Genomic DNA, 13347 nt, shown 5'->3' on the forward strand with positions numbered 1-13347 from the left:
TTGAATTCCCAACCTCTTGAACAAACCACTTGAGCTAACCTCGAGGGTTAACTTGGGGTGAATGGGTGAATGAATCAATGTGTCGATGTCGAAGATCTTCACAACTAAAAACTGAATTTCAGTTTTGAATTTGATATTCCGGAGTACATTACTATTTCCTTCTAATACATATATGTACGTCAATGTTCTTGAGGAAGGTGAAACAACATAACCAAACATTGATGTACAAGAAGGATAGTAAATCAGCCAAGGAAACAATATATCGACTACCTGGAGAAAGTAATTCTCGATACCATTTGTGTTCTATTGGTATTTGGTATATCATGCTTACCAAGAAGGATAGCAAATCAGCCAAGGAAACTCTCTGTGAAAATTCTCTGGGATCCAAACTTGAATGCTGCAACTATGTAACACAAAGTAGGACAATACACTCTCTAATGGGCTGCGGAAAAAAAAAAAAAAAAATCAACCTTAGAACCGGAAGAAATTAAAAGGGGCTGACTTGACGAGCCAACTGCAATAGAAATTCGGGAAGAAGACGAGGTCTTGGAGGTGCTACGGCATCCTTTGCAAGAGCTTCTTTATCACCAGCATGAATGAAAGCAACAACATAGTCAAAGAGCTCATCTTTACCACCTCTCAGAGGATCCTGCACATAAAATCCAAAAAGTTAGGAGTAAGCATATGAATGGCATTTCATACTGAGGGCCGAATTACTTAAGGTACTTTTTTCCTACGCATAATTATAGTTTTCACAAGGAATCCCCAAACGTATTTTTCTCAGAGGTAGGACACCTAGCATGCCCTGCATGTGTCATTGTTCACTGATTATATGAACTCAAGGCTCGAATTACTTAAGGTGGGGGTTTGGTGGTTGACCCCTAAACCCAACAAAAAATTTCTACCAATACCAAGGGTCTTGAGGAAATTCTAATTTTGATAAAACCTAGCAGCATATAATGTTGCTAACCCTAGCTGCCACATTGTAACTTTTTCCTCATTCAAAACGTAGTGAAAACTGGTATAAGCCAAGATTCTAAAAGACGCTAGGCGCTCCCAAGGCGGCCGGGTACCGCCTAGCACCTGGGTGGGGAACTAGTCGACCGCTTAATCGCCTAATCGCCTAGGCATTGGACCCCCGCCTAGCACCTAGGCGGGGGACTAATCGGCCCTAGGCGGGGACATTTAGAACACTGGCTATAAGCTGTGCATGTAGGCATTCTGCGGAAACACATAAATCACTGTGAAATCCATTCCCTGTGTGCTTGCTTCTTGATTCTTCATATTGTTGTGTTTGGTTTGTTGCTCAACAATCATAACACCAAACTAGAATTAGCACACGTAGGTCTATCCCACATGATGTTTTGAATGAAATGGTTACAGTGCGTCATCATTTAATACGATCTTAATAGAGGAAAAACATGATTTATGAAAAAAGAGAGCTTATTAATGCATTACTTAATGAGCAATAAATTAGAAAACAGATAATATATTGTTCATTGATCATTCTAGTTCCAATTGCAACAAGAAACGAAGCCTGAAAATTGGGGGAAAATCATCACTCACGTGAAGAAATAAATCGGTATGAGTTTTTCCAGAATACAAAATAAGTTCCGCTTTTGCTCCAACTCTCTGGAGAGCATCCGCAAAAGCTCTACTGCAAATAGTAACACAATAGTGTCAGAAATTCAGAAGTACCAGTATTCATTAAAGGTGCTGTGAAAGAAATTGTATGATATATAAATGAGTAGCACACCAGGAAAAGAGAAACGACTGGCCCCTCTATACGGGGAAACACAAGAAACCAGTGGATTTTCGTGGGTTCTTAGTATGGTTTACAAATGTGTGTTTCCACAAGGCCAAACCATAAGTCAAAATATTCATGCGCCACAAATAGTATACTCAATTAAGTGTACTTTGGAGGAGATCTTCAATTCCAGTACATGATGTTGCAGGCTCTATAATTTACCTGAAGAGATAAAATAGCTTGAAAGTCTATTTGAATGATACATCCAAGTACGTGCACAGCAAACTCGTAAAATTTGAGAACTGAAAGGGGTACCTAGGACCGTCAGCACGAATTTGCTGACGGGGAAAGCTCTCCCCGACCCAGGGACGGGAATCCTCTGTGTTACCTATTGTAGGCTGCGCTTGGGCAGATAGTGTTTGAGCATAACAAAACACAGGGCCCCGCAATTCTCCTTGACAGGGCACCACCAACCAATAACATTTCCATTAAATAACGTGCTCAATACATTTATCTAGTATGAGAGAGAGAGAGAGAGAGATGGGTGCCCCAAGAGGAAGTCAAGTTAGCCCACTCTAAGATGTATTAATGCAAGAAAACAGTATTATATATTTATATCATAAAAGCAATCAAAAGGCAATTGTAGTCTGTCGTAATTTGACTGGATGCATATCTGGTTTACTTAGTTTATGCCGTTAGACACTCAAAAGTTTTCGTTCAGGTTAAAGTATCTATGACTTTCGGCATCTCACACCTTGTAGACATGGACTATAAGAACATTACGTTGGAAAATTCTGTTTTCAATTTCTCCCTCCCAAAACGTATATTTTTCTTGTACCTATTCTTCATGGGAGGGTAAGGATTGTGTGTAGGGTGGGGGATAGAAGTTATACTAGAAAGCCTGGATAAGCAGTATCTAGTTGTCCAAAACGGGATCATTAACTCCTAAAGTGAGTTGATTATCTAATCCCAAACTCTTCTTCTGAATTTAGCAATTTCCAATCTCAAGAGCATGACAGAACCCATTCCTGGAACTCTTTAAATGGCCGGCAGTATCTGAAAGCCAGTTCAGGCATTTGCTTGACCAGAAAGCAACTATGTTGTCGGACTCTACACTTAGCTCATCACACCTGAAGTAGAATCGTTTACAATGCAGGTATCTCTCCTATCCTGTCAAAAAAAGACCACAGAGAGCCATATACTAGCAAACACACATCCTCTCATTTTCACCCCATAAGTAAATCAGAAGCAAATTGGACCATATGTGTTGAGAAATCAAAAGATATAGACAGTAAAGAAGATAACATTTCACTTGAGCATAGTAAAGTCATGCATCGAAATGGCTTTACCAAAAGGGACGAGATAGGCCATTCTAATTGCTTATTTACAAACATGTACAGTATTCTAAAAGTCGGCCTAGGACGTCCCAATGCCTAGATTTTAGGGTCTAGGCCTTAATTATACGTTTTGTACATTAGTTGGGATTTAGTTGAAGATTAATCAGCTAGGCAAGGTTTAGTCGGCTGGGCAGTGACTAGTTGGCGGTCCATTTTGTACTCTTTACAAGTTCTAGGATAAAATATGTAATATTACACGTATAGGGGGTTTCACTAAAACAAAATTGTATATCATATATTGATTTTATGTGTTAAATACTAAATTATAGTGTGCTTTGAATTTTGAACTTCGAACTTTTTATTTGACTCGTTATTTTTTAGTTTACCTTAGTCTTAGTTCTTTCCTTCCTAGTCTAATGTCATTTCTTGCTCAAACTTTGGGGGAGGTGGGGAGATATGTTTTAAAAATACAGAAAAAAAAAAGGGCCCATCAGCCAAGGTGCCTCTCTTCCGACCGACTAGCGCCTAGTGATTTTTAGAACATTGAATATTAGCATATGGTTTCATCAGGATTGCAAAATCACATCTTAAAAAAAGCAGCAAAAAGATGGTTTGTCATACAACATATGTTACATTATCAATGAAACAGTAGAATGGGTACCCACTGTGACCACAAAAGTGGGTATAGTAACCTGCACAATATGAAAATGTAAAACTGCAGCATGCTTGAGAAAGAATTCAAACCTTGCGTCTGATGGGATGGAGTAATCTGAGGTTCCATGGAAAAGGATAATTTGGGGCAGCATAGCAACAGCATTGCAGATCCTTGGGTCCTGTATCCTAATTTCAGGAGAAAAATGTTGCAACGATTTTTCCCCTTCCATTATACTGTAATGATAGCACATTAGTTCTATGGGGCCAATAAGTGGGAACAGGTCAAATTATGTCCACAGAAATTGATAATAAGAAGTTCAACAGCTTTATAATAAAATATTAAGACTTGGAACCTTAGAAAGACGGAGCGATAAAGACCTCGACCATGGAAGTGTTCAACCAAGCTGGGTATGTTGTACCTGTTTGTGGAAGTTGAAGGCAACCATGAATACATAATCCAATAACCGGTAATGAATTCCCAAGGGTTCGTTATGCTGCTGATGTATAACAGGGCAGCAAAATGTCCATTGCTCAACAAAAACATACAATAAAGAGAGAGGAGGAGGACAATCTGAGAATGAAACTTACATATACATGTTAAGTTATGAACACACAATCTTGAATTTTAATATAAACTCAACAACTTTATCATCTGAAGAATGTAGCCACAGGTAAAATGAAAACCACACGGAAAAAGGCAAAAACTTTGAAAGTCATGTTAGAAGTCCTTTTGTCAAATGCACGTTTTGCCACACAGCCACAGGCAATTTTACAGCATCAAAATGGGTATTGTATCACATCACAAAAAAGAAAATTTTTTTCTCCTTATAACAAATGGCCCCAAAAGCTTAAGGTGACAAATTTTTCCTCCGTAAAATCAAGAGCACTTGAACGTGAACTCATTGATGGTGTTAAAAAGGTATAAGCCACCGGTGGCAAAAGTTGATCAAGAGGTTAGCTGGGAAGTGTTTTCTTCTTGACTTAAATTTCAACACACAGACAGAAATAAAAGACGAGGATAATGAAAACCCCAGCGCTTGATGGATACAACCCACAATCTGATTATTGACTCCAATATTTTGACCAAATTGGTGACAATTTCAAGGAATGGATGGGAATACTCTAGCTAATCTCTAACGTTAGCTGCATACAGGTTCTAGCTGAACCTTTAATGCGTTCCTCATCCCATCTCGGCAATCCTCCTTACCCTTTACTATCATAGTATTATTGATTCTGAAGTCTCTCTCTACAAGTATGCAGAAGAGAAGTAAAGACCAAGTTGTCCTCAAGTCTCACATTATGAGTGGAGAAGATGCAGAAATCTTCTCTATTCGCCGCAGTTCTTCTCCCCATGATACTCTCTTTTCATATATGTTCAAGATTAGAGAATTCCCCTATGTAGGCCTACACAGTTTTCAGTGAGAGATTTTTAGGTTGGGAGGGTAGAGGGTTAGAAAGCTATTGTAGCAATGCTTCATTTTGAAGTTAATGGTACATCTGGTAATACATCAAACAGGCAATTGAAAGAATGTTGTCAACCGGGTGCAAAGCGGTCTTTTCAGCCCTTTGCACTCTCTTCATTTGTGCAAATAGGTGATCAACCTTCTCCCACACCGGCGTCCGAATGTTGGGAATGTAGAAAATGCAATTTGGAGGTGTCTTCTTTACCCCACAGATAAGCCACTCACTGTAGCATACCCTAGGAACTCAGTCACACATCAGCCTTTAAGCTTCTCTACAACAACTGACATCAATAAATCACACTTACCCGCCAGACAATCCAAAATAGGCTTTTATCTGGGAGACACTCCAAGAGACACTCCTTCCTTCGGATTCTTTAACTGCCTGCTCCAAGAGAGCACAAGAAGAAATGTGTGCACCAGCTGATTGCCCCATTAGATAAATCCTACATGAGCAGACGATGCAAAAAGCATGACACAGTGAAAGATATGTAAGGATATGAAAGCTAGCCTCTTACCTGTTAGGGTCACCTCCATAGTCAACAATATTGTTGCACACAAATGAGATCCCTTGCAAAACATCTTCAACCATATCAGTGATGGTCCCCTGAGGAAAATTTCTGCATTCACATGTCACTTGTAAGATGGAGCGTTTTGGATGAACCCACATACTGATCTTAGAGATAGGAAGTCTGAATAGTCCAGTCATAACTTTTATCCAATGGCCGTACTGCTGATTTTATTAAAAAGGCCTGACACTATAGCCAACAATACTTACCAAAGGTACAAAGAAGGACATGGAATCCTATCTTCTGCCGATCAAAAAAATCCATTCTTCTATAAGCTATGCCAAAATTGATGTCTCATGACATTCAACTCCAAATTCCATGTGATTAAGTCCATACGAATGATCACTTCGGATGAATGAATCAACAACAAAACATAATGACCAAGGCAGAGGCTATTATTATGGATTTTGATGAACACGGGATCAAAGAACTTTACACAATTACTGAAGGGCTTATGTTAACACTGTTTCTTAGTTATGGGCAAAGACAACGGGGAATCATCAAGCTTTTATATCTCCATTTACATTTACTCTTAATGGAAAACCAACACTTCGATGTGCAACCATATCTCCTTTAATAATAGAGTCATGTGAAGGCAGTAGCCTTCTAACTTTGTTAGGAAAGAGCATAAACCAATACAAGGAACATGGCATTGTTCACACTGAATCTACTAACCTGTAATCGAAGCATGCTACAATGATGTCTCTTTCTGCTAACTGCTTTCCTAGAAGAGAACCCCATGCTTTGTACCTGCAGACGAACAACCACTTATGTCAATGGGCACAAAAGAAAATCGTTTCCTATGGTACGCGCATGAAAAGTCGTTAATTTTGACCGCACAACATGAAGAAAACCGACCCTCAAGTAAGAAAAAACAATACTTTGACATTACTCCACAATCCAAGCTTCGAAAGGTGCATGGTATGCCAGTGTAGTTTCAATTTCTTTCTGTAGGTCAATAAACTTAAAAGATGTAACATGTAGAGTTCGATAAGTCATGACGAAGAGGTTAGCTCTCTTGCTCACCCAATTATCCAGGCTCCACCAGTTACAAATGCCAAGACTGGCTTTGGGCCATCACTGTTTTTTGGTAAATATAGATCAAACCTGCTCAAAAAAAAAAGCAAACACAATCAACGGCCAGAATCCACTAACGTAGATTTCAGGTAGTCTGTTGGATATCAAGATGGAGCATATAACCAGAAGCTCAGATCGCTTGCCTATTTCTAGGCTGATCTCCATAAACAATACTCCGTCGGACTTGGCTTGAGAAGAAATAGTAATATGCAACTGTCAAAGAATGAAAATCTATCATTAGTCTGGATACAGGATGCTATATCGTATGGCCGAACTGTAAGGTGAACAAAATCTCAACTAGAAAATCATTAGTGAAGCAGACAAAGCAAGACGGATTTTTTTTGGCAGTTAAATACTGCAGATATAATCTTGTCTGTTCATGAACAGACCAGGTCCAATCCAGGAACCATTTTTCAAAGAGAAGTAGCTAATAGCTCTACCAATTGGCATCTCATATTCGCTCATGTTAAAAGCATCATCCAGAAACATTTAAATGATATAGGAAATGGAAACAGAAACAAAAACAAAAAAAAGTACTCATCCATAATTGCATTTCTCCAAAGATTATTTAATTCTTTCACATTGAAATGACAAGTTCTTGATGGAAAATAAGTAGTGTCCAATCAGCATGAAATAGGATTTACAACAGATTTAATCACCCTCTAGTATTTATTGAAGCATTTGCAATAGGTAAATTGCAAGAACTTCAAATTTGGGACTCCAATTTTGTTGATATAAGGTGTTTTCAAATCCCAAATAAACTTAGCATCTTCACTACTCATAATAGATGACGGAAAATAGTATATTGCCAACACGCTGTCTCTTTTTTTGTTTGCTTGTGGAATGAAATAAAACAAAACCCGATAACGAAAAAACAAGGTGATAAAAAATTAACAGAACTTCTGGTAATTAATTAAATGTCATGTGTAGCAAATCACAAGAAACATACCTTGGAGAAAGCCTGGCATAAGTAACATTGCATAAAAACATAGGGAAAGAACTCTCCAGATCCACCGGTAGCCTACCCTGAATAAAAACTAATGATTAGCGCCATTATGCAGATTTTAGATAAAGCAAATATTCTAAGTTATATCTGGGCCAATGAAATTGTTTGAGGAATAAAAAAAGAACCTAAATGATAAATTTAACCAGAGCACACATGATCTAGGAACTCAACCTGTTTATGAAAAGGTCAGCGTAAAACAAAGCAGAAATAGGAGAAGCACAAAAGTAGCGAGAGATTGTCAATAGCCTCAAACTCATATGCCCAATCTTAGAGAGTACACCTCATTTGGATCAACTCAATAGTCAACTATCCAAATTAAGGCAAACTTAGACATGCAGGCTTCCAAATAATTTATCAAACACAAATCTATAAACTATGTCTGCCAAGGTCCTAAAATGTGAGTAGTCTGGGAAGAAGCAAAAGTTCCCTCAGGGTCACCCCTCCTAACCAAATTTTTAGTTGGAAATCATTGTAATGACAATGAATTACCCAATCGAAGAACCTCTTAGTTCTGCATGTTGCGACAGAAAGTAAGAGAAATGAAGTTGTATTTGAGATCATCGGATTGCGAACAAGCTAGAAAGGTAACCATAGGCTGAAGTCAAAACTTTGAAGATCCAATCGAAAACATCAACAGAACTGCAGAACCAGTCATATTACAACCAGCCAAATCCCATAATCAGTGTCAAATCTTGCAGAAAACTAAACATAAACAGTTAAGATCTTTCCTACCTTGGTTCACCATACAAATCCTTTATTTCGTTCATGTTTATCTCTACAAATCCTTTGTTTCCTTCTCACAAAACTGAGTTTGACCTATCGCGATATCTTCCACATGCCATTGAAAAACACATAGCGACTCAACTTTTCTACTATAAAACTCTTTAGTCTAGGCAGCTCCTTGCTTGTCCTTGCACTCCATTCAACGTTATCTAAAATCACCAATCTTACTCGTGCATGAACTGGGCATAGTTGAAGGTTGTTGAACAAGATAGAAAACTTTCTCCCATCTTATCTTCGATTGCCATTCAACATAAGTTATTATAGGTCCTTATTTCCTCCCATCCCTACTGCCCTTCAAGAGCCTCAATTCGCACAGCAACTACTGAATATATCTCATAATGCTTCCACCAATTATTTTCTTTCCCGCTCAAAGAATTTCTCTTGCTACTCTCACATATTGCTCTACAATTCCAATTAATTGTTTCTTCCATAATCCAGAACCAGAGTTTATCACATGTCTTTACTTATTGTTACTTCCATTTGTTCAACTTTTCACCATCTTCTAACCCCAAATAATTACATTTCATGCCTCAACCCTGTCTCGGTATCCATAAGCTCAGTCTCTCTCCTTTATCATCCACCAAAAGTCCTAGCATGCAATTTCTTACTTTGGTCCTATCTCAACCAATCGCTCTCGAATTCCATATGCTATACATGATTTAGTTGGGCAAAAGAACCTGAAATCCTGAACAACTAACCTAAGCCTCAACTTGGCCGTTGAAAATCATAGCCAAAGGAGGAGCTAGAATATCATCCGAGGAGGCCAAGGGAAGGCATTTCACGTAACTGCCAAAAGAAATGCTTTTCCTTTCCATCCACTGGCCAAGAAATAAGCCATAAGAAACCACAATAAACCCATCCATTGAAGTCTTCCCTGTAGTTCACTCAATGACAACTATGCAACAGTTAAAAAACTTCAAATTTCACAAACAAGTAGATCCAGACAGCTCTCTCACTACATGCCAAAGCACTCGAACAGGTCACAAATAGTACGATCCAATAGGCCCCATAGAAAACTCCAAATACCAGAGTTACCAACAAAACTGTCCAATCAAAACTCTTCACAACAGCAATCATATAATCTCACAGCAAACATAAAAAAGTCAAGGCTTGATCCTCTATTGTTTGCTCCCTTCCTAAGGTCTCAGGTTTGAGACCACCACGTGCTATCAACTTTTTGGGCCCCAGCTAGCTAGTGGATGGTGGGATTGCCTCCTAGGATTAGTTGAGGTTCTCATAAGCTAGCCCGACACCTGAGTCATGAGAAAAGAAACCTGGCCCAGGCACCTGAGTTTGCTCTCTCCCAAGGTCTCAAATTCAAGACCTCCACCCAGCACGTGCTATCAAGTATCAATTTTTTGGGGCCAGTCATACGTTGGTTTGTCCCGGCTTTAATTGGACCGGCTAGCTAATGGATGGTGGGATAACCTCCAGAATAGTTGAGGTGAGGTGGGCGTAAGCTGGGCGGACAACTGAGTTGTAAAAAAAAAAAGTGAAGTAGGTAGGAAGAGAAGAAAGGGAAATGGTACCCGAGGAAAGTGAGGAGCTTGAAGGCAAGTCCAGTGACCAAATAAGTCTCAGAGGCGGCGTGGCTGATGTTGCGTGTGAGAGAGCGCTGGCGGAGGAGGGGAGACCGCAGCGTAGAGGGTCTGCGCCTGGGGTAAGTTGAAGCCCTAGCAATGAAAGGCTGAGTGTCGTCTTTCTTGTTGTCGTCAACTTGGAGAGACTGAACAGTCTGAACTCGATTGGTCTGAATCGGCGGCGGCGACGTCGTCATTGTCGTACGCCGTGAAGAAGAAGAAGAAGAAGAAGAGGAAGAGTAACCACAAGATGAATGGATCTTAATGATTGGATGCATAAGCAGAGAGAGCTCAGAGAGGAGAGAGAGAGAGAGAGAGCTGAAAGATAAAAATGAGAGAGAGAGAGAGAGAGAGAGAGAGAGTAGCGCGTATACGGTTAGAAGAAATGCTGTTCCCGCTTTCGTTTGTTCGTAACAGTGAAAAAGCTATGGCAATGCCGTGTTTGAAGGATTGATTTGATTTTGTTGATTAATTAATGTAAACTAATCGCGGAATTAATTTTAATTTCAAGATTTTGAGAACCAAATTAATTTGGGGAATTGTTGGATCGAATCGATTTAACTCATTAAATGACAGTTCTGGTCTGATTTCAAACCGCGTACGTTTTGAGGTTAGATATCACAACTTATTCAATAAAATTTTAATAAAAGCGATAAAATATCGATAAAATCAATACGCATCATTTCTGAGTGAGTCCGATGTTAAAGTGCATTTCTCATGAGATTATAAGTTTGTATATATTTTATATTGCCGTCGGAAGCAGTTTAGATTGATTTGGTTTTAAAATTTGAAATCATGACCAAATCATTCGCTTAGGAAATACTCCTATTCAAAAGATGACAAGGTTGGTTCTAGACATGGACGGACATACATAGGGGGTGTTTGGAAACTTAATTTTTGCATTTTCGGATTCTCATTTTCTCATTTTGGGTGTTTGGCATCCCATTTTGAGAATAGATTGTGGGAGAATGGATTTTCAGTTTTTGGTTTTAGAGGCAAAAACCCAGAAGTAGGTCTAAAGGTGTTTTTCACATTTTTGCATTTTCGGATTCTGTGGTCAATTACCAAAATACCCACTTTCCTTCCTTCATTTTCAACAAAGTAATAAAGACAAAGGGCAATATGGTAAAAATCCAACCCATAATTCATTTTCGACGATCATCTACCAAACACTACTACATTTCAAAATACATTCTGCACAGATCTCCCAAACACTCCTACTATACTAAAAATACATTCTGGTCATAAGCCAAAAAACCAAAAAGCTGAAAATGAAAAGCCAAAAAGTAGGTTCCCAAACACCCCATAGTGACAAGTGAATTCAACTAACCTCACTTGATTAAAATTCTCTGTAGAAACATGCATCTATTTTTTGTGTGTGTGGATATTTTAGTGATTTTGCCTAAAGACATTATACTCTCTTCACTATTTCATCCCCAAGTAATATTGGAAAATTACGACCTTGCCCAACATATTTCACCCATCGCCTAATCTTTTTTGATTTTGTTTCGCACTTTGTTTGAAAATTTGTTTCCATTAGTTGTAAATGAAATTAATGAAGTGTTATGAATTGATATCTCTTTTTGTTTACATATTATGAATATATCTCTCTTTTTATTTAGTATTTTAGTGTTCTTATTTTTTTCCCCGTACATCATGACCGAATACAGAATCATATTTGATGTAAATATTTGATCTCAGTGCCATAAAATCCTAGGTTCGCCATTGATTCTGACCAACAATATACCAAAGACAGCAAACCTAAAAAAATTGAGTTAGGACATTAGTCACACAATTCTTCAAAATATCCTGCACTCCCGCTCTTTGACATTGTACCACGCTAGCGTTCTCCATTCTCGCTCTCGTAGGTTCGCGAATTTTAGTTAATGATATCTGATTCAAACATGCTTTCACGTTTGCGTTTCTGTTCACGAATTATGTGCCTCAGGTAAGGACGCAAGGTAAAAGCCACTTGGCAAGTTGGCACCAAACCTCCACGGGAAAACACTAGAAACACGTATTCCAGTGCCGTGATGTGGGAGATTTCTTCAATTTTCAATTAACCAGAATGGAAAAAGGAAAAGAAAATTCTAAAATCAGCCCAGTGGGCTGACAATAATGAGTATGTGAATGTGTATTAAAGGGTATAAAAAGTACACAGAAATACGTGTTTTTCTTGTCTTTTAATGTGCTTATCGTCAACCCAGTGGGCTGACAATAGCAAGACCGAAAAGGAAAAGCCGGTGGGGTTAGCTGGGCCTAGGCAGGTCTAGTGATTAATAAAATGTTAATTTTCATCACAACCTAGTAAAAGAGTTAGATATTGGTCAACTTTGTACGTGGTGTGCACTTAGCACAACACGCATTTGTGAGCGTCACTTTATCTGGCCGACCTCGGATCCGTTTATTTATAAACTTGGGAAAATAACGGCTAATGACGTATTTTGATAATTAATATCCTTCAAAGACATGTTAAGAATATTTGTTAATGCTGAAAATGTCCTTGGCGGATATTAATTATCAAAACAGGCCGTCATTTTCCCTTTAAACTTTAATTGTTTCATTTTTTTCATCTTGTAACGTGTGATCTATGCAGAAATTCAGATCGAGTAAATATCGATAGCCATATAATTGAACCACATCTATCTTATACTAATAATTTTCCAAAATCATTCAAGCGTAGTACATGTTTTTTATTTTTTATTTACACAAATGTGTTGACCACGTAGTTGGTTTTATCTATTCAACCCAAACAAATAAACTGGAGATGAGTACGATAAGACTGACAGCACACGTGCTATGCACAAACCCCAGGCCCCGTTTTGCGTTCTCAAAAAATTAGAGAGTTGATTATTGTCTAAAATTAGAGAGTTGTTTTCGTTGGTTCAATTCCCATATTAATTTAAAATTTGGACGCCACATCTGTGTATGAACTTGTGTTGTACACTTTTTGATTTTATAACTTTTTTCCCCGGAGTTTAAGTAGCTAGGGTATGATTAATACAGTATTGGTGAAGGATTCCGTTCAGTCGCTCCGGACCAATTTGATCCAGTTTTTGCATCAAGACCGTCCAAAAGGTTCAGATTTGTTCGGGTAAATTTCTCTTACAAAATCTCTAAAACACCCCGAACAA

The 13347-nt window shown here is 38.5% G+C and overlaps 1 protein-coding gene across 1 annotated transcript; it reads right to left on the minus strand.

Annotated features, from left to right (window-relative positions):
* Positions 1-105: 105 nt before the first annotated feature.
* LOC131298138 (isoprenylcysteine alpha-carbonyl methylesterase ICME-like) lies at positions 106-10595 on the minus strand. The gene is made up of 11 exons (XM_058323453.1): positions 10163-10595; positions 7794-7870; positions 6988-7057; positions 6794-6874; positions 6443-6517; positions 5717-5818; positions 5507-5644; positions 4092-4157; positions 3829-3972; positions 1567-1657; positions 106-649 (listed from the first exon to the last, which is right to left on the minus strand). Exons 1-11 carry the CDS (start codon positions 10489-10491, stop codon positions 488-490), a joined length of 1335 nt encoding a protein of 444 aa, XP_058179436.1. The 5' UTR covers positions 10492-10595; the 3' UTR covers positions 106-487.
* Positions 10596-13347: the final 2752 nt, after the last annotated feature.

The sequence above is a fragment of the Rhododendron vialii genome, chromosome 8a, assembly GCF_030253575.1.
Source record: "Rhododendron vialii isolate Sample 1 chromosome 8a, ASM3025357v1".
Taxonomy (NCBI): Eukaryota; Viridiplantae; Streptophyta; class Magnoliopsida; order Ericales; family Ericaceae; genus Rhododendron; species Rhododendron vialii.